Consider the following 22,775-nt stretch of genomic DNA (forward strand, 5'->3'; position numbering starts at 1 on the left):
ATTTTTACGCTGCTGCTACGCTCTGTTTATTATCTATGCATTGTCACTTTACCTCTACATATTACCTCAATTACCTCGACTAACCTGTGCCACCGCACATTGACTCTGTACCGGTACCCCCTGTATGTCGCCTCGCTACTGTTATTTATTGTTGCTTTATTGTCTATTTTCTTCTATTTATTTTTTACTTCAGTTTATTTTAGCAAATATTTGAACACTTATTTTTCTAAAAATGCATTGTTGGTTAAGGGCCTGTAAGTAAGCATATCACTGTAAGGTCTTCACCTGTTGTATTCAGTGCATGTGACAAATAACATTTGATTTAGATTTTTTAATTGACAAAGAATATAATTTCTCAAACACAAGTTAAGTGACATGGTCAGTCTGAGGCCTTCGCAGAGGTTAATCCCACGAAGGATCACAGTCATCACCTTAAAATTCCTGAGTGACGCAGCGGTCTAAGGCACTGCATCTCAGTGCAAGAGGCGTCACTATAGTACATGGTTCGAATCCAGGCTGTATCACATCTGGCTGTGATTGGGAGTCCCATAGGGCGGTGCACAATTGGCCCAGCGTCGTCCGGGTTTGGCCGGAGTAGGCTGTCATTGTAATTAAGAATTTGTTCTTATCCGACTTGCCTAGTTAATTTAAAAATAGCATTTGTACAATTTGCAGTTGCACTTAAACTGATAAACCAAATATATTTGCTCTCTGTCTCTGATACATATTTCCACCCACAACTTACTTACTTTCGCCAGGTCATGCTTTTAGCCATGGCTAAATCAAAGTTTGCAAATAACGATGCATCTCTTCTCTGTCCTCACAGCTCCCACATGCCCTTGTGTATGCCCAGGTCGACAGCACTGTTTGGTCCTGGAGAGCAGGAAGAGCAGAGGATTATGTGGAGTTTCACCTCAAGCAAAGGCTCTTTGTGCTCAATTCCCTCATAGAGCGGGTGTGTGAAGAGAAGTGGTACATTGAGGAAGATGTCTTCACTGTCAAGAAGTTATACTCACATGAGCAGGAACATCACACAGAGAAAGATTGATTTAGTCTTGGGGCAATAACTGTCCTTGTTCAGAAGGGCTTTTGGCAGGGCAGTGGCAGAAACCTTGAAGTGGAAGACATTGAGGAAGTAGATGAGGATGATGACTATTATGATGACAATGACAGCGATTACGATGGCGATATTGATTGAAGGATAGATTAATGAGGCTGAGAGTGAGGCGGGGGGGGTCTGCCTTGTCTATTTGTTGTCAGTTTTTTGTTTTATTTAACATGTCCATTCTGTTTTAATTTAGGTAATTGTATTCCTTGTTTTTGTTTAAAATGTTATGTTTTATTGCTCTTTTTCAGTTAAAAGATTAAAAGAAGCACTAAGGATCTGTGGACATTTCTGTTTAATTGTTAGATGCGATTACAGGCCATTGTTGCAAGTCATTTACCATTTATGTCATTATGAGGGGAACCTGAAGTGTGCCTGGTATATCCCAACCTGAGTCTAATGGAATAGACAGGTTTGCTTCCTCCAAGGTATTGTATTTTAAATTGACCTGTTAGTTGTGGAGTTTGTAAATATCAATTTAGATTATTTTGTAAATATTGTAATTTGAACATCTAGATCACCATTATCATCTTTAAATAAAATAACTTCTGCACCTGCAACATTTAACGGTCCCAAAATGGGTTTAGCAACTAAGGATTCTGGCTTTAAGCGTTAAGTATGTAGCCTACAGCTAAATCAAGTTAGAGATCATGCCTTGTAGACTTGTAATGTCTGATAAATTGACTTTGCTGGGGAGAGGAGACTCAAGGTCATGATGTGGTCGAAGTAGCACATTCAATAAATAGTTATTCTAAACAAACCACAAAGGGGTTAGAACTTCCGGTCTCTGCTGCAGGACACGATGCAACGTGAAACAGGCAGTTCTAGTTCTTCAAAGAAACGAGGCCATTTTTGTTTAGTAATCACAATCATGAAACACCCCTTAAACATTATACCATGTTCTCGCTACAATGTAGGACTCTTAGTGGTGAATTTTATTTTTGATAAATAGCCCTATAGGCTTTTAGCTAGGGTTGAATATGCTCATCAGTAAACTTTCTAAACAGCTTGATTGTACTACTAGACACTCTTAATGATAAGAATAAGCATTTCTATAAAAATGGATCAGATGGGTTTTTCCACATGCCAAGTCAACAGGCTCTGGGCGAGTGCTAAAAACAAAAGTTTTCACAATCTGAACGCTCTATCATTGTTTCGTTTGATTCACAACTATGTTATCATATATGGATTGTTTTAAATAATGTACAGTGGGAGAACAATATTTGTTTGATACACTGCCGATTTTGCAGGTTTTCCCACTTACAAAGCATGTAGAGGTCTGTAATTTTTATCATAGGTACGTACACTTCAACTGTGAGAGATTGAATCTAAAACAAAAATCCAGAAAATCACATTGTATGATTTTTAAGTAATTAATTTGCATGAATTACTAATGACATTGTTACAGAAACCAGAAGAGATGTGAACTACAAACATGGCACCGTTTTGTAGTTTCTCCTAAACCTATTTGTTTACAAATCATTAAAGTGTGGTTACAATTGACCTTTGGAGTCGCCACTGAGCCCCCCCAGGGTTATGGGGTTGGAAAATTCTCTCAGAATCATCCCAAAGATGTATTTGTGCCAAACCCCAAGTCTGAGCTACAAAATACAAGAAATATTAGGCTTGAGAAACACAAATAAGTATGTAAATGTATACATAAAACCAAAATTATATCGACATTAGAGCCTCAACAAACAAAAAACGCTATTTAGCCTTTATATCATATGTGTGGACATTAAACCTCCTATAGCCTATACTGGCACATTATCATAGGCCCTATGTCTATTTAGGATATTGCTTGACAATGATGCACTGAATTCATTATCATGCAAATAGAAGGCCATGATTTTTGTTTTAACTTTTGATGATGTTTGCCAAGAACAAGTAGGGCTCAAGCAGATAGGTACATGTTCTCCACCCGCATAAATGACCTATAAGCTGCAGGGCCATATGATGCAAGCAGCCTACCACCATACGTTAGAACATAGCCTATATTAAAACCATGCAAATAAGTGTGTTGCCATATAGATCGATGTCAAGTAGTAGCCTATAGAGCCCAAGCAGACATGCACCTATCGCATCCTTGCGTCTATAATAAACTCCACTATAAAGATGTGCTTATTATCGCATAGGCCGATAGCCTACGCAATAGCCTATTTGAAGGTAAGTCGGCCATATAACAACATCGACTGTTGTTCCTTGTTATGAATCGATTAAACATTTTGGCCTTAATAAAATGTGCCTAATATTATGGAAAGTGAACAACCAGTGGTTCATTCTGTACCGCAGCTCCGTGTTTTGGATGTTAGGCCTGTCACGCCTTGGTCATTGTATCTTGTGTTTTTGTTATATGTTTGGGTAGGCCAGGGTGTGACATGGGTTTATATGTTGTGTTTCGTATTGGGGTTTGTATTAATTGGGATTGTGTATTATTAGGGGTGTGTCTAGTTAGGCTTGGCTGCCTGAGGCGATTCCTAATTGGAGTCAGCTGATTCTCGTTGTCTCGGATTGGGAACCGTATTTAGGTAGCCTGAGTGCGCGTTGTATTTCGTGGGTGATTGTACCTGTCTCTGTGTTAGTCACCAGATAGGCTGTAATTAGTTTCACTCGTTTGTGGTTTTCTTCTTCTGTTATTTCATGTACCGCATTATTCTTCATTAAAAGTCATGAGTAACCTACACGCTGCATTTCGGTCTGACTCTCTTCAAACAACAGACGAACTTACAGAATCACCCAACACCATTCACAGACCGAGCAGCGTGTGAACTGGCAGGATCTAAAGGAGGACGTTATGGACGGCAGAAGCAGGGATTATACGACGTGGGAAGAAATCGACAGGTGGGCGGCCGACCCAGAGCGAGTGCAGGAGCCCGCCTGGGATTCCCTACAGCAATGCGAAGAGGGCTATACACGTATGGAATCGAAAAGGAAAGCACGGTTATACAGAGCGAAAACCGAAGGTAACGGGAAAGCGCAGAGAGAGAGTGGCTGAGTCAGGAATCAGACCTGAACTTACAGAATCACCCAACACCATTCACAGACCGAGCAGCGTGTGAACTGGCAGGATCTAAAGGAGGACGTTATGGACGGCAGAAGCAGGGATTATACGACGTGGGAAGAAATCGACAGGTGGGCGGCCGACCCAGAGCGAGTGCAGGAGCCCGCCTGGGATTCCCTACAGCAATGCGAAGAGGGCTATACACGTATGGAATCGAAAAGGAAAGCACGGTTATACAGAGCGAAAACCGAAGGTAACGGGAAAGCGCAGAGAGAGAGTGGCTGAGTCAGGAATCAGACCTGAGCCTACTCTCCCGGTTAATCGTGAAGAGCAGTTGCAATGGGAGAGACTGCATCATTTGGAGATTTGGACATGGGAGGAGGAATTAGACGGTAAAGGACCCTGGGCGCAGCCGGGAGAATATCGCCGTCCCAAGGAGGAAATAGAAGCAGCTAAAGCGGAGAGGCGCAAGTATGAGGAGGCAGCACGGCGACGCGGTTGGAAACCAGAAAGTCACCCGGCTAAAAGGGAGAATAGTTATGCCAGGTAGGAGACCTGCGCATACTCCCTGTGCTCACCATTGGGCTAGAGAGACCGGGCAGGCACCGTGTTATGCTATGGAGCGCACGGTGTTTCCAGTGCGGGTGCAGAGCCAGCTGCGACACATACCAGCCCTTCCTATTGGCCGGGCTAGAGTGGGCATTGAGCCAGGTAAGCTTGGGCAGGCTCGGTGCTCAAGAGCTCCAGTGCGCCTGCACGGTCCGGTCTATCCAGAGCCACCTCTACACACCAGTCCTCCGGTAGCAGCTCCCCGCACCAGGCTTCCTGTGCGTGTCCTCGCGCCAGTACCACCAGTTCCAGCACCACGCACCAGGCCTCCAGTGCGCCTCGCCTGTTCAGCACAGCCAGTGCTTTTCTCCCCTCCTGTGCTATCGGAGTCTCCAGCCTGTTTAGCGCAGCCAGAGCCTTTCTCTTCTCCTGCGCTGCCGGAGTCTCCTGTCTGTCCAGCGCCACCAGTGCTACCAGTCGGCCCAGCGCGTCCAGTGCGCCTCGCCTGTTCAGCGCAGCCAGAGCTTTTCTCCTCTCCTGCACTGTTGGAGTCTCCCGCCTGTTCAGCGCAGCCAGAGCCTTTCTCCTCTCCTGCGCTGCCGGAGTCTCCTGTCTGTCCAGCGCCACCAGTGCTCCCAGTCGGCCCAGCGCGTCCTGTGCGCCTCGCCTGTTTAGCGCAGCCAGAGCTTTTCTCCTCTCCTGCGCTGTTGGAGTCTCCCGCCTGTTCAGCGCAGCCAGAGCCTTTCTCCTCTCCTGCGCTGCCGGAGTCTCCTGTCTGCCCAGCGCCGCCAGTCGGCCCAGAGTCACCAGTCTGCCAGGATCCACCAGAAGTGCCAGTCTGCCAGGATCCGCCAGAAGTGCCAGTCTGCCAAGATCTTCTAGATCGGCCAGACAACCTGAATCATCCAGTTCCACCAGCCAGCCAGGATTTACCGGAGCCTACTACCTGCCTGAGCTTCCTCTCAGTACTGAGCTTCCTCTCAGTACTGAGCTTCCTCTCAGTACTGAGCTTCCTCTCAGTACTTGGCTTCCTCTCAGTACTGAGCTTCCTCTCAGTACTTGGCTTCCTCTCTGTACTGGGCTCCCTCTCAGTACCGGGCTTCCCCTCAGTACCGGGCTGCCCCTCTGTCCTGAGATGCCCCTCTGTCCTGAGCTGCCCTGCTGTCCTGAGATGCCCCTCTATCCTGAGATGCCCCTCTGTCCTGAGTTACCCCTCTGTCCTGAGTTGCCCCTCTGTCCCGAGCTGCCCCTCTGTCCCGAGCTGCCCCTCTGTCCCGAGTTCCCCTCTGTCCCGAGTTGCCCCTCTGTCCCGAGTTGCCCCTCTGTCCTGAGTTGCCCCTCTGTCCCGAGCTGCCCCTCTGTCCCGAGATGCCCCTTGGTCCCGAGCTGCCCCTCGGTCCCGAGCTGCCCCTCAATTATGTGGGGATCAGGGTGAGGACTATTAGGCCATGGTCGGCGGAGAAGGTGAATTATCTTAGGACGCGAAGGGGAGGAACTAGGACATTTATGGAGTGGGGTCCACGTCCCGAGCCAGAACCGCCACCATGGACAGACGCCCACCCGGACCCTCCCTATGCTCTTGAGGTGCATCCCGGAGTCCGCACCTTAGGGGGGGGTTCTGTCATGCCTTGGTCATTGTATCTTGTGTTTTTGTTATATGTTTGGGTAGGCCAGGGTGTGACATGGGTTTATATGTTGTGTTTCGTATTGGGGTTTGTATTAATTGGGATTGTGTATTATTAGGGGTGTGTCTAGTTAGGCTTGGCTGCCTGAGGCGATTCCTAATTGGAGTCAGCTGATTCTCGTTGTCTCGGATTGGGAACCGTATTTAGGTAGCCTGAGTGCGCGTTGTATTTCGTGGGTGATTGTACCTGTCTCTGTGTTAGTCACCAGATAGGCTGTAATTAGTTTCACTCGTTTGTTGTTTTCTTCTTCTGTTATTTATGTACCGCATTATTCTTCATTAAAAGTCATGAGTAACCTACACGCTGCATTTCGGTCTGACTCTCTTCAAACAACAGACGAACGATGTTACAAGGCCGATAATTTGTCTTTATCCTTTTTTGACGTTGCTTACTTACTGTATATTTCTCTGACTTCTTGTCTGTCGGTCATACCCATGCAAATTCATCAGGAGAACGTAATACCCCGGGAGGCGCCCGGCTGTAGCCTAGGCTTTAATGGTGCATCATTCAGCCCCTCCAAAATGCCCCAATTCATTTGACATACCCCTCACGCAGGTCCAATATCAGAATCACTATTTAAATTTCAAAATGCAACATTCTCATACATTTATGATTTTTTTCTTATTAAGAGACATTCCCTAAGAGGCTATAAGTTGTTCAGACCAATGTGCTGCGCTAACATATTAACATCATGCAATGTGACTATACTGTAGCCTACATCTATAGTCTACTGTAAAATCATATGCTGCTTTAGGCTAAATACTATAGTTTGTGTGCTTCAATAGGACAAATAGAAAGGGTACCTACTGTAATGTCCTACCATTTGAAATTGTGGTGTAGTATACTTACAATAGACTGCTTAAATGTATATGTTGGGTAACATTCCACTAAATAGGAGTGATACGGTTGGATAGGCCTTACTATTGCTGGATTTGGAAAGTCACATTTTAGAAAGGTATTATTGTAGTGTTGCAATGGACAGAAATGTCTTTATACAGCTAAATAATTTACACATACTTACGTGGATGATGTCTCCATAGTCTAGGACTGGAAGGAAAGTTGACCGAATGATCTGCTTCTACTACTTAGCGAGAGGCCATTTTCCTGCTGCTCCTATGAGCCGTTCTGGCTTGCACAAGCCAAGGCTCCTTCTTACTTACCTACATGGAGCCATTTGAACCCTGAAGCACACTCCACCACACCCTTTTCTTTATCTGGTGAGATGTTGTAGATCATCATCTACAGCCCATTAGTTAACATCCTAAATCAATGAGAAACATGCAGTTTAAAGTAATTTACCAAATGGATTGAGAAACGAAGATGCTACGTCCATCGCAATAGAGCAACACATGATTTCTATCTGGTTTATGTATCTCTAAATATATTGTGACATTTTCATTGTTCTCATAGCCCTTTAAGTAATGACATTAAGGACAGTGACCGTAATATAAGGTAGTATGCATGTGTGCTATGCTTACTGCTTCCAGAATTTATAAGAAACGTTTACAGTGAATGTCATTTTATCTGGACCATGGATGACAGCGCTGACAGTTTTAAACATATGGCTCAGTTGGTATGAGTAATACAAATACTTATATGCCAACAAAAACAAATGGGCAGATTGTATAAAAATGCTTTTCTCTTTATTAACAATATGCATACATCCTATTCATAATACTGTACATGCAACCAACTGATTGCAGCATTACTGCAAAAAAAGAAGGCAAGTGAAAAGGGGAGAAAGTAGAGAACTTGTCTGTCTACCCTATATTAACAACCAAAATACAACTAGGAAGATTTGTTATATTTGAAATGTTCATGAAGTTGGGTGATAACCCCCAGACACCCTGGTGACATTAGACATCTGTAACAAATGTATTAGGACTCATAAACAACTGCATATTTATGAAATTGACTAAAATAGTAACATGTACTGCCTTGCAGTTAAATATTATCCCACGCATAAACATGTAAACAAACAAACAATGAATTAATTAAATTCATATATCACATAAACAGCAGGTAGAATAATTATCCTCATGATGGAAGCATTTCATGTACAAAATTTGTACACTTAACTTTGGCCCATCCTACCCCTCACCTTCCCATGCATGCAAATGGGCCAAAGTTTGATGATGTAATAGAGTTTGTGTTTTCAGTCAACTTGCTTGGTAAAAGAAGGGACAATAAAGAAATACAAACTGCTGAAAGAAGTAGTAAAGGACAACATAGCTAAAAAAAAAGAACATATCAATTCCTACGTTAGACAAAATACAGCTAGGAATGCGTTCAGCCCAACGTTAGCTAATTCTTTACACGCAAATGGACTTCCAAGTGCAAATTCAAATCAAATGTGATTTGTCACATGCGCCGAATACCTTACAGTGAAATGCTTACTTACGAGCTCTCAAACGATTTCCCCTTTAAAAGCCTAATGACAAGTAGCTAGCTAACCAGATTTGATATGTCCCCTGTTGAAGGGTATTGTTGAACATAGGGAGAAGTCATTATTCAGTGGGAACAGATCAATTACATGTAGCTACAACGTGATGAGGATAGCTAGCTAATCTGTTTATAGCTAGCTCCTGTAACTAACATTATTTTGGCAATACTAGCTAATTTAGCTAGCTCACCGAGACTATAAAATAATTCAAGCATTCTTTTATAAGAATCATGCTAAACCTAAATACGATAGAATATATCATTGCCAGTGACATAATTACGTTGTAGAAAAACTTTCCCTTCCTGTAAATATTACACTGTACACCCCAGGTCAAAAGCTCAAACACAATTTCCCGCGAAACCCAGGAAAGTGACGGTAAAAACTCCCTGGAAACGTTTCGGCTTTGGGTTCTATGAAGCACACAGTACGATGGATGTGTGGTTCTGAATCACTATTAAAAGGTAACGCGAACCAAACATGTGGGGTACTATATGAATGTGATATGTACGATGATTTCCTCCTTTTAATGGGGTGATTGTCGTCTAATCAGGTGCGAGCATACACACCACTCCGGACCGCCCCACCGTTCACTCACTCAGTAACAACCAGGGGCCGGTTTCACAAAACCTTCTTAAGAAGAATTGTAATTCTTAACTGACATTTTTTCCTTAACTATAGACTTAAGAAGAAAGTTAAGCAAAGTTGTTATTCCTCAAAAATGTTGCTGGAAAGTCTCTTGCGCTATTACTTATGTTTCTCCTGAAGCAAAAAGTTTAAAATAAATTAGAATCTTGAAAATAAAGTTATTGAAAATGTTCTTAAATTCCAAGATAGCTAAACCCTTGTCTTAAACGGCTTGGCATCGCACCTCCGTCACGTGACCTGGCAGAGGTGCGACCTATGAATACACAGAAGCCTGATTTACCATGCACACTTATCCTCTCTTATCAGCACAATCAAACTTTACATAAAACCTTTCTATATATCCTACCTTGACATGAGTGAATATCTGTGTGTAATATGCACTGACCGAAGTGCGCACAACTAAGTCATCAACTTCTGACCAAAGTTCCTGTCTTTCTGGTCAGGCGCAGTCTGTGGGCAGCTATGTTTGGGCTCCGTCTGTTGATTCTAATAGCCGTTTTCCGCTCTCTGCCTCTTGATTAATATCCACGATAGCTATCTTGACTCGAGGAGGTTGCAGCGTGTTCCTTCAGAACCATGGCGTCAGGCGAACCAAGAGCGAAGAAACTCCGACTGTCAGATGAGAAAAAGAAGAAAACCCCAGAAAAGAAGACCCCAGAGAAAACTCCAGAGAGTTCAAGGAAAGCCCCGACCAAACTGGGGTAGCTATAGTTAACTCAATGCAGCTCTGCTGAGCATGGCTACTGACGACACGAGTATGGCTGCAGCTATAGCTAGTTAAATACTTTACACGTGCTTATGCTTTAGATGTTTGCCAAAACCTTGAGGCGTGGGCCTAAACCTTGAGGCGAGGGGCTTGCTTGTGAACTCTGAATCAATGAGATATCGATCAAGCATTTAAACTTAAGCATCGTTCATTCATTATTAGTCTGATCACGTCAATGAAAAGAATGTAACATCAGCTAGCTAGTTTATGCAATGCGTATATGTTTTGTCCGCTAGCTGTGTGTGGAAGCATTATTTAGTTGTGCCTTCAGAGTATGTCACACAGTATGACATACTCTGAATGACCTAAAATTAATAAATCTCATATCTTTCACAGTCAGGCCAACCCAATGTGTACTGTGCAAGAAGCAAATAGTAGGCCTACTATTGAAACTGATAAATCAGGCTGTCAACTGAGTAAGAAATTCACAGGTTTCAGATTTCCCTTTTTTTATTGTTCAGGTTTTCTCTCTTCCACGCTTTAGTTTAAAAATGGAAAGACTGAACAAACTTGGAAGTTCTACATCAGTGCTTCCCAACCAAGGGGTACTGGCACCCCTAGGGGTACTTGGCCTATCCACATGGGGTACTTCAGAAGACTCGATGAGACCATAGGCTGGTCTCTACTGCTAAAATACACTTGAGGGTACTTAAGAAATAATCCGGGCAGAGCCAAATTCAGTTGGTGGGACAATAACTGAAAACAGTAACAATGCTTAGACCACTTTTGAGGTCTGAGAAAAATGTACAAAATGTAGATTTGAGTGACCCTTTCCCTTACAGAAAAAATAAGATTATCATAAACCTTTATTATAAGAATATTATAGTACACACGCTCAGCCCTCAAATTAAGTGGACACTTTTGGCAACTTATGACGTCTGATGAGTTTACACTTGCAGAGCAAGGGGTGAGGGCGGAAGGAATACATTTTAAATGGACTGCCCTTGCCCGGAAATTCGTCACTCGTTCGTCCAGCGACGATTGTGTTTTCAGCCACCGGTAGCTTGTGGTACTCTATATGCGTCACAGTCAATTATAATTGCATGTCTACTTATATTAACTATATAATTATTAATATACGCCTACTGTATGCCAGCTAGCAAATTAATTATCTAACTAACGTTAACCTGTCTAGCTGGAACTTCTGAAGAAAGAAAATGTTTTCTTTGTAGAATTTCCAAAATCTAACCAAACAAAAACATAATTTAATACTTTTGAGAAGTGTTTGTGCATTAGTAGCACAATTTGTAACTTATTTACATTCGTTTTTAATTACACTTGTTTGTTGACTCCATGTTGAGGTTTTAAGTTTTGGCTGACTTTTCTAGCGGATGTACAATCATCGCAAATTGAATTATAGGACGTTTCAGGCCCCGACGTGAACATAATTGTACACTCGCAAACTCCAATAAAAACGCGGGCTGAGGGGCTTACGTTGCAAACTTCTCTTGCTTGGCTAATAACTTGGACCAACAACAAATATGGCTGCAGGGATTATCCCACAGGCATAAGATGAGGGTAAGTGGATGAGGGTGTGTCATTTATGAGTTTGAAACACTGCCTGGTAAGGAAAATGATGGGTTCTGAGGTAAATAATGTTAGAGTTATAAAAAAACTAAGGATATTCAGTGTCATTACAACATATTTTGTAATGGGATGTAATTGTAAGTCCTAATGACTGTTAATGCTTTCCTTACTACTCACACCTTTTTAGAATATTGACAATTTGACAGTGTCCCAGGATGCCAATCGCCTACTTTCAAACTGGGACACTCCTCTAGGCCATTTTTTTTATGCAGAAAATATATTTTGGTGGACTATGAAATACCAGTGCTGTGTATTCATGGATGCCAAGTGAAGCCAGGCTTCTCAAAAAAATGGACCAAGATAACATATCAAATAATTTATCTTTCGTCTAATTTTCCGTAAATTCCCAAGAGGCTGAATGTATCTCACCAGAGAAAGGAGCCGAATGAGAGAAACCGCATGACATTGTTGCCACCCGTAGCATTGAATGCAATTGAAGCAAGCCTCCCTTGATAAAAAATTAAGTATAAAATAATAGCCAATCAGCGTTGAGTTCAACTGTGAATGGTCCTGGAGAACCAAAAGAAAATGTCAAGGGAAGCCAGTTTGTATTTGGCATCACTCCAATCGCATCAAGAGAAATACGTTGTTGTCCTCCAGTGGCTGGCAAGCTAGCTAAAATGGTCCTTTTCCTAAATTAGCCATGAATGGAGATGGGGATTTGGACTTGTGGTAAAAGCGTGTAGGCCTATGTATGGCATAGTCATATCGTTTCGTCATCATGAAAGAGAGAAGGATGGGACTGGCGTTTCTCTACAAGTAGGGTGAGTCAACATAATTTTTTATACTTGCACTAACGCAGGCACACACAAATCAGAACTGTGGACATCCACATCATATTTGGTGTACATTGATGGGACTAAATTGCTTTTGTTTCTTTTAGTTGTTTGTCACTGTATTAGACTAAGCATAGATGATTTGATGGTGTTGAAGTTGAAATGTTGCTGGAATAGTGGAGGCAACTCCTGTGTTCTTTGCGACTTGCGGTAACTCTCAGTGGTTCTAAATCAATAGTTGTTTAGTAGTCCAAAAATTATGAACATTAACTTGCTTGACCATGCTGTAGGTCATGTAACTGGTTGTTACTTTGTGGACAACCGGACAGAGGTCGCTCCGGTTTTGTGATGGAAAAAAAAGGTGTGGTTGAATTTATTCTGCCACGGTCTTATTGTCTCGGCCTTAGGCCTATATATTCAATTCAATTCAAGGGCTTTATTGGCATGGGAAACATGTGTTAACATTGCCAAAGCAAGTGAGGTAGACAACATACAAAGTGAATATATAAAGTGAAAAACAACAAAAAATAACAGTAAACATTACACATACAGAAGTTTAAAAAAACAGTAAAGACATTACAAATGTCATATTTTATATATATATACAATGTACAAATAGTTAAATGACACAAGATAAAATGAATAAGCATAAATATGGGTTGTATTTACAATGGTGTTTGTTCTTCACTGGTTGCCCTTTTCTCGTGGCAACAGGTCACAAATCTTGCTGCTGTGATGGCACACTGTGGAATTTCACCCAAAAGATATGGGAGTTTTTCAAAATTGGATTTGTTTTCGAATTCTTTGTGGATCTGTGTAATCTGGGGGAAATATGTCTCTCTAATATGGTCATACATTGGGCAGGAGGTTAGGAAGTGCAGCTCAGTTTCCACCTCATTTTGTGGGCAGTGAGCACATAGCCTGTCTTCTCTTGAGAGCCATGTCTGCCTACGGCGGCCTTTCTCAATAGCAAGACTATGCTCACTGAGTCTGTACATAGTCAAAGCTTTCCTTAATTTTGGGTCATTCACAGTGGTCAGGTATTCTGCCGCTGTGTACTCTCTGTGTAGGGCCAAATAGCATTCTAGTTTGCTCTGTTTTTTTGTTAATTCTTTCCAATGTCTTAAGTAGTTATCTTTTTGTTTTCTCATGATTTGGTTGGGTCTGATTGTGCTGTTGTCCTGGGGCTCTGTAGGGTGTGTTTGTGTTTGTGAACAGAGCCCCAGGACCAGCTTGCTTAGGGGACTCTTCTCCAGGTTCATCTCTCTGTAGGTGATGGCTTTGTTATGGAAGGTTTGTGAATCGCTTCCTTTTAGGTGGTTGTAGAATTTAACGGCTCTTTTCTGGATTTTGATAATTAGTGGGTATCGGCCTAATTCTGCTCTGCATGCATTATTTGGTGTTTTACGTTGTACACGGAGGATATTTTTGCAGAATTCTGCGTGCAGAGTCTCAATTTGGTGTTTGTCCCATTTTGTGAAGTCTTGGTTGGTGAGCGGACCCCAGACCTCACAACCATAAAGGGCAATGGGCTCTATGACTGATTCAAGTATTTTTAGCCAAATCCTAATTGGTATGTTGAAATTTATGTTTCTTTTGATGGCATAGAATGCCCTTCTTGCCTTGTCTCTCAGATCGTTCACAGCTTTGTGGAAGTTACCTGTGGCGCTGATGTTTAGGCCAAGGTATGTATAGTTTTTTGTGTGCTCTAGGGCAACAGTGTCTAGATGGAATTTGTATTTGTGGTCCTGGTGACTGGACCTGTTTTGGAACACCATTATTTTGGTCTTACTGAGATTTACTGTCAGGGCCCAGGTCTGACAGAATCTGTGCATAAGATCTAGGTGCTGCTGTAGGCCCTCCTTGGTTGGTGACAGAAGCACCAGATCATCAGCAAACAGCAGACATTTGACTTCGGATTCTAGCAGGGGGAGGCCGGGTGCTGCAGACTTTTCTAGTGCCCGCGCCAATTCGTTGATGTATATGTTGAAGAGGGTGGGGCTTAAGCTGCATCCCTGTCTAACCCCACGACCCTGTGTGAAGAAATGTGTGTGTTTTTTGCCAATTTTAACCGCACACTTGTTGTTTGTGTACATGGATTTTATAATGTCGTATGTTTTACCCCCAACACCACTTTCCATCAGTTTGTATAGCAGACCCTCATATATATCACAGTCGCAAGGCATATGACCTAACAGGTTATAGAGCAAACAATGCAATTATCACAGCACATAGCTTCTAATATGTGACGTGTTTCAGGAAACTAGGCATAATATCACAAGTCACGACTTCACAGAAAATACATTTAAAAGTTTTTTTTTTAATCAAAATGCATTTTGAGCAGAAATGCCATCTGGAAAATGTGAATTTTCATGTGCCTTAATAACAAACTTGTCTGACATCCTGTAAATACGAATGAAATAGTTAAATTACGAGCCTTGTTGGTTAAGCCACAGAAAAAGCCGGCAACCTTCCCACTAGCCGTGTTTGGCTGAGATAATGAGTGGACTGGACATGCCAAGAGAGGAGTTCGAATTGGTCTGCCATATAAACTCAGCAAAAAAAATAACTGCGTTTATTTTCAGCAAACTTAACATGTGTAAATATTTGTATGAACATAACAAGATTCAACAATTGAGACATAAACTGAACAAGTTACACAGACATGTGACTAACAGAAATGGAATCATGTGTCCCTGAACAAAGGGGTGGAGTCAAAATCAAAAGTAAGTCAGTGTCTGGTGTGGACACCAACTGCATTAAGTACTGCAGTGCATCTCCTCCTCATGGACTGCACAAGATTTGCCAGTTCTTTCTGTGAGATGTTCCACCAAGGCACCTGCAAGTTCCCGGACATTTCTGGGGGGAATGGCCATAGCCCTCACCCTCTGATCCAACGGGTCCCAGATGTGCTCAATGGGATTGAGATCCTGGCTCTTCGCTGGCCATGGCAGAACACTGACATTCCTGTCATGCAGGCAATCACAGAACGAGCAGTATGGCTGGTGGCATTGTCATGCTGAAAGGGTACCATGTGAGGGAGGAGGATGTCATGTTCCCTGTAACGCACAGTGTTGAGATTGCCTACAATGACAACAAGCTCAGTCCAATGATGCTGTTACACACTGCCCCAGACCATGACGGACCCTCCACCTCCAAATCAATCCCGCTCCAGAGTACAGGCCTCTGTGTAACGCTCATTCCTTCGAGGATAAACGCGAATCCGACCATGACCCCTGGTGAGACAAAACCGCGACTCGTCAGTGAAGAGCACTTTTTGCCAGTCCTGTCTCGTCCAGCGACGGTGGGTTTGTGCCCATGGGCGACATTGTTGCCGGTAATGTCTGGTGAGGACCTGCCTTAAATCAGGCCTACAAGCCCTCAGTTCAGCCTATTGTCGACAGTCTGAGCACTGATGGAGGGATTGTGCGTTCCTGGTGTAACTTGGACAGTTGTTGTTGCCGCCATCCTGTACCTGTCCCGCAGATGTGATGTTAGGATGTACCAATCCTGTGCAGGTGTTACACATGGTCTGCCACTGCGACGATGCCTCCTTGCAGCATGCCTGAGGCATGTTCACACAGATGAGCTGGGACCCTGGGCATCTTTCTTTTGGTGTTTTTCAGTCGGAAGAAAGGCTTTTTCAGTGTCCTAAGTTTCATAACTGTGACCTTAATTGCCTACCGTCTGTAAGCTGTTAGTGTCTTAATGACCGTTTCACAGGTGCATGTAATTGTTTATGGTTCATTGAACAAGCATGGGAAACAGTGTTTAAACCCTTTACATTGATCTGAAGTTATTTTGATTTTTACGTTATATCTTTGAAAGATATATCTTTGAATGGGCAGTTTTTTTTTTGTTGCCGAGTTTAGAAGGCTTCTGTCTATTTGAGCTCGTAAGTCTGTGTTGGTAATCCTGTTGAACGCGTCTTTAAAAACAAATGTGTGGTGGAGCTGCATAAGTGTTGCTTTCCACATTCTGGATGATCGAGTTGAGAAATCAGTGGAATTAGAAAACACCTGTCTTGCATCTTCAAACTAAGGGCAACCTGGGCGTGGCATCTGTGACAGGGAGACACGTCCATCATGCATGATGTTGTATGCGGACGGGTAAGATAGTCTAGACTTAGCAAGCTACATTTTCAGATATTACACGTTTCTAATTTTGACAAAGTGGTTTCATTTCAAGCTAAAGTGTACTGTTAGTTAGCTGGCTAGCTCTGTAGCTAACGTTATGTGTATGACATTGTTGCAAGTTAGAGCCTAATGTTAGCTAGCTAACAAGGATGCACGATATATCGGTGAACATATCGGAATCGGCCGATATTAGCTAAAATTGCCAACATCGGTATTGGCCCGATGTCTAGTTTAATGCCAATGTGGAAAACCGATGTCAAAGCTGACGTGCATACCTATATAACGTAGTTGCATGACGTAATGACGCCACGTAAAACTTTTGCGCTACACATGCAACACAGCATTCCTAACCTAGCCCACAATGTCTGCTCTGTGGAAGTCGAGCAGTCATTTGAAAGAGTAAGAACATTTCAGCGAGACAACTCAAAGGCGAAATCCATGAACGCCAAGGTAAATGGAATTCATTGCCCTTGACAATCAACCGTTCATTGTTGTGGGTGATGTTTGCTTTCGCCGACTGGTCGAGCACCGGCACACTATTTTTCAGATGTAGCCCTACCGAAATTATACAGTAATAGCGCCACTGCTATTAGCTTCACGACATGTCGTTTGGGTCTTTGCGTGTCAAAAAAGATAAACGTCAAATAACACTTTGACGCGACAAATAAGCTTTTAATTTGACACTTCAAATAACACAGTTCTATTATAACTTCAAATAACACAGTTCTATTATAGAATGTTGTGTGCTCAGAATTTGCACATGCAAGCCAAGTGTCACCACTACTATCAGTAGCACTGTCTAAGCTGAACAAAAAAGTGCAAACACCGGCCATGAACGATGTGTTTACAATACCGCGTTGGTAATAACGCAGCATTTGTTCGACTGCAACTTCTGTGGTAGCTAGCTAGCTTTAGCTTGGTACCTAGCTAGCAGCAATACAACGAGCCTGAAAACAATGACCAGTAGAAACTGCAGTCATTTTCATTATTCTTAGCAATGATTTAGGAATCCTTGTAAGTATTAGCTAGGTAGCCACTTGTTGTTCGCCTATTGAAATTGAACTTCAGATCTGTTGCGCAAAGCTAATGTTATAAGCAGCCAGCTAGCTTCATCTGGCTAGTGAGGTTCAACCGGACCAGCTTATGTGTTGTGAAGCTAGCCACAATAAGGATTAGGCACAATAGTGGAATTTGCTGTTTGCCTTCAAAATAAAAGTACCTATTTGAAAGTTAAGGTTACAATTGGTGGAATCATGCCATATTTAGACTAGATAATGTTAAACAAGGTTGTAATGTGATGCAATGAAATGGGGTATCAGTCTACTCGGTGACACATACAACACAACTGTAAAGAGTTTACGCAAATAGCGTTGTAGCTCATCGTGGGACTGTGACTGTGAAATAACCTCTCCAGTCAGCTTATTGTGTGTGTTGATAATGCACTGAACAGCTTTACCTAAGGATTGGGGATCAATGAAATGGGGTATCAGTCTACCAACATCCTCCTCAGTTATCAGACTCCAAAACATGCAATTCTAAAGTATAATCCAGTATGATTTCAACAGATTTTTGTCAAATTAACAAATGGTCTTTTGTTGATTTTATATAACATTCCAACCATGTTTAGCATGATCTATTCAATTGTGGCGTAATTCCACCATTTATATTAATTTGCATCACTGTCAATGACCTACTTTTATTTTGAAGGCTAACTGCAAAGTCCACTATTGTGGCTAATTCTTATTGTGGCTAGCTTCACATAGATGGGTTCGGCCACCGCTAATAATATAAGAATTGTCTTATAAATTAGGGTTATTTTTTAGATAGCTAGCTAACTATATAGCTTGGTGTTAACTATAGCTACGGAAACGGGTTGTTTTGCTATGTTTTTGGGGAACAACATTGTTTGTTGGTTAGCTCCCAGCAGATTCATGCAGGGTAGTAATGATATGATTTGGCACTATGTTTATTGTTGTTTAACTAACTAACGTTACCTGGCTAGCTCGTTAGCTAATGGTACGTGACGTGTGATCTTACACGTTTACCTAGCGAGGTTCATTGTCTACCTAGCTAGCTATGTGTCTTAAACTGAAGTGTACTGTTAGCTAGCTAATTAATGTTAGCTGGCTGGCTCCCTAGCTGACGTTATTATTCGTATCCCAGAGCTCTTTGTTTTCCTAGTTAGAGCCTAATATTAGCTAGCAGATTCATGCATGGTAGTAACGATATGATTTGGCACTATGTTCATTGTTGTTTAATTGGCTGGCTGGCTGGCTCGTTAGCTAACTTTGTGACGTGTGTGTGATCTTACACGTTGTTTACCTAGCTAGGTTCATTATTTACCTAGCTAGCTACACTTACATGTCTTAAGCTAAAGTGTACAACACCAGTTGAATATGGCCGGTGTTAGTAAACGTCGGCAAAAATGCGCCATGAAATTGTTGCCAGCAGCGCTGGTTAGGCTGTTTTCATATTATCCAGAGGTAAACATCATTGACCAGAGCGTCAAGTGTGCTCTGAACGCTCTGAGAGCGAAACAATATTTGTGGGGCTTAAGAGGGTGTGATTGATGCTGAATGGGTGTACACCATTTCAAATCTTGCTACAAAATACTGAATCCAAGTGGTGAGCTTTTTTATCTCCAATTATTTTACCCACCACCGCCACTGAAATAGTGTACATGTTTTTGTAACAGAAATCCATATTTTAAATGCACTGAACAAAAATATAAACAACATGCAACAATTTCAAAGATTTTACTGAGTTACAGTTCACATAAGGAAATCAGTCAATTGAAATAAATTCATTAGGCTGTAATCTATGGATTTCATATGACTGGGAACACAGATATGCAAAAAAAAAAAGTTGGGGGGGATCAGAACCAGTCAGTATTTTTGGTCTGACCACCATTTTCGTAATGCAGCGCAACACATCTCCTTTGCATAGAGTTGATCAGGCTGTTGATTGTGGAATGTTGTCACACTCCTCTTCAAAAGCTGTGCGAAGTTGCTGGATATTTGCGGGAACTGGAACACACTGTTGTTCACTTCGATCCAGAGCATCCCAAACATGCTCAATGGGTGACATGTCTGGTGAGTATGCAGGCCATGGAAGAACTGGGACGTTTTCAGCTTCCAGGAATTGTTTTCAGATCTTTGCGACATGGGGCCGTGCATTATCATCCTGAAATATGAGGCGATAAATGGCACGACAATGAGCCTTAGGATCTCATCACGGTATCTCTGTGCATTCAAATGGCCTTCGATAAAATGCAATTGTGTTCGTTGCCTGTAGCTTATGCCAGCCCATACCATAACCCCTCCACTACCATGGGGCACGCTGTTGACATACACACGATCTGCCATACAGTTTTATTTTTTGGGGGGAAAAAATGTAACCCCTTCTCCCCAATTTCGTGGTACCCTAACCTGGATGACACTGGGCCAATTGTGCTCCACCCCATGGGTCTTCCGGGTCACAGCTGGCTGCGACAGAGCCTGGACTTGAACCCAGAATCTCTAGTGGCACGGCTAGGACTGCGATGCAGTCCCTTAGACCACTGCACCACTCGGGAAGCCTGCCTGGTACAGTTGAAACTGGGAATCAGTCGTGAAGAGCACAGTTATCCAACATGCCAGTGGCCATCGAAGGTGAGCACATGCCCACTGAAGTCGGTTACGACGCCGAACTGCAGTCAGTTCGGCGGTTTCTGACAGTTTGTGCAGAAATTCTTTGGGTGTGCTAACCCACAGTTTCATCTGCTGTCCGGAAGGCTGGTCTCAGATGATCCCGCAGGTGAAGAAGCCTAGATGGGCTGGGCTGGCGTAGTTACATGTGGTCTGCGGTTGTGAGGCCGGTTGGACATACTGCCAAATTCTCTAAAATGATGTTTGAAGTGGCTTATGGTAGAGAAATGAACATTAAATTCTCTGGCAACTGCTCTGGTGGACATTTCTGCATTTAGCATGCCAATTGCACGCTCAATCAACTTGATACATCTGTGGCATTGTGTTGTGTGACAAAACTGCACATTTTTAGAGTGGCCTTTTATTGTCCCCAGCACATGGTGCATCTGTGTAATGATCATGCTGTTTAATCAGCTTCTTGATATGCCACACCTGTCAGGTGGATGTATTATCTTGACAAAGTAGAAATGCTCGCTAACAGGGATGCAGAGCTACATTTGACTTAAAGATATTACCTCACCAACATGTTTTATTTTGCTGTATTTGAGGGGTAAGGTCTTTCTGGTTTCATTCTACAAAATATCCACTAGAGTTTAGTGTTGAGAATGTTGAGCTGATAGGCCTAGATTTATTTTATTTATAGGCTATTCGATTACATATAATTTATAATGAAATATGATGGTAATAATAAATTATAGTTATTAATGTTCCACAAAAATACCTAAAGAATGTTATAATAGATTTAATGTGTATGAATAATTGAAGTTTATCATAAAAATATAGAAATTGCTTTTATAGGCTCTAATTTATCAGTCTTTACAATAAAGAATTATGTGTCCCACTTTGCCAATCAAGGTGGCCCAATATGTCAGTATTAACTGAAAAAATGTTGTATCGGGACAATTTGGGTTTGAAGAGCCATCCATCCTGTGTGTTTTTAATATTTCTTAATTTTGTATTTTGTGTAAGAGTTCTTAAGCTATTTAGAATGTTATCATGTTGGGGGTTAAAACAATGGGATGATTCTCTTAAGGTGTACCTGAAAGCACATTTTCAGAAAGTGTCCCACTTCACCAATACTCACACTATCACTTCCTTTGTGCTCATGCTTGGGCACACGTTTATCACGCAGGCGGTAAAGAATGGAAACGTAATTCAATGATAATGCACTCAAATAACAATTCAGACCTGCCAACTTGTGTACCCGACTCCGCTATATTTCGCATTTCTTTGGCTTTCTTTTTTATTGAAGTATCCGCTTATTCGGGAACTGTGCTCTCCAGCCAAAGCAAAGATAATTTGTGGGTGAGTGGAGCCCCTTCAGTCCCCTTCAGACAATTGTTATAACTTACAGCCTACGATGACTATTAGTTAATTTGTTACATTTATTGTTAACCAAAATCATATCTTTAATTTCAAACCACATAGTTACGGTCCATGCTAAACACAATTCTTGGGGAGTTGAGCTCTTGATCTCTCCAGCCGAAGATCTGCGACAAGCGTAAGTCTAGCATAAAAAGGGAGGCATTTCACTGAACCCAGCAAACACATACAGTATCAGTCAAGTGTGGACACCTACACATTCAAGGGTTTTTCTTTGTTTACTATTTTCTACATTTGTAGAATAATAGTGAAGACATCTATGAAATAACATATATGGAATTATTTAGTAACCAAAAAAGTATATAAAAATCTAAATATATTTGTGATTCTTCAAAGTAGCCACCCTTTGCCTTGATAACAGCTCTGCACACTCTTGGCATTCTCTTAACCAGCTTCACCTGGAATGCTTTTCCAACAATCTTGAAGGAGTTCCCACATATGCTGAGCACTTGTTGGCTGCTTTTCCTTCACTCTGCGGTCCGACTCATCCCAAACCATCTCAATTGGGTTGAGGTCGGGGGATTGTGTCAAATAGCCCTTACACAGCCTGGTCCTGTTGAAAAACAAATGATAGTCCCACTAAGTCCAAACCAGATGGGATGGCGTATTGCTGTGGTAGCCATGCTGGTTAAGTGTGCCTTGAATTCTAAATGAATCACAGACAGTGTTGCCAGCAAAGCACCATCACACCACCACCTACACGCTTCACTGTGGGAACCACACATGCAGAGATCATCTGTTCATCTACGGTTCCAAATGGGCTCATCAGACCAAAGGACAGATTTCCACCGGTCTAATTTCCATTGCTTGTGTTTCTTGGCCCAAGCAAGTCTCTTCTTCTTGGTGTCCTTTAGTAGTGGTTTCTTTGCAGCAATTTGACCATGAAGGGCTGATTCACACGTCTCCTCTGAACAGTTGATGTTGAGATGTGTCTTACTTGAACTCTGTGAAGCATTTATTTGGGCTGCAATTTCTGAGGGTTGTAACTCTAATTAACTTATCTTCTGCAGCAG

The 22,775-nt window shown here is 42.3% G+C and overlaps 1 protein-coding gene across 1 annotated transcript in view; it reads left to right on the plus strand.

The window, feature by feature from the left end:
- The first annotated feature begins 9,916 nt into the window (after nt 1-9,916).
- LOC124041487 (adenosine kinase-like) overlaps nt 9,917-22,775 on the plus strand; it is a 50,345-nt gene continuing 37,486 nt past the window's right edge. Inside the window, exon 1 of the mRNA XM_046359118.1 lies at nt 9,917-10,129. Within this exon, the coding sequence (XP_046215074.1) occupies nt 10,005-10,129 (125 nt within the window). The 5' untranslated portion in view covers nt 9,917-10,004. The remainder of the gene's footprint in view (nt 10,130-22,775) is intronic.

Source organism: Oncorhynchus gorbuscha, linkage group LG08 (genome assembly GCF_021184085.1).
Source record: "Oncorhynchus gorbuscha isolate QuinsamMale2020 ecotype Even-year linkage group LG08, OgorEven_v1.0, whole genome shotgun sequence".
Taxonomy (NCBI): Eukaryota; Metazoa; Chordata; class Actinopteri; order Salmoniformes; family Salmonidae; genus Oncorhynchus; species Oncorhynchus gorbuscha.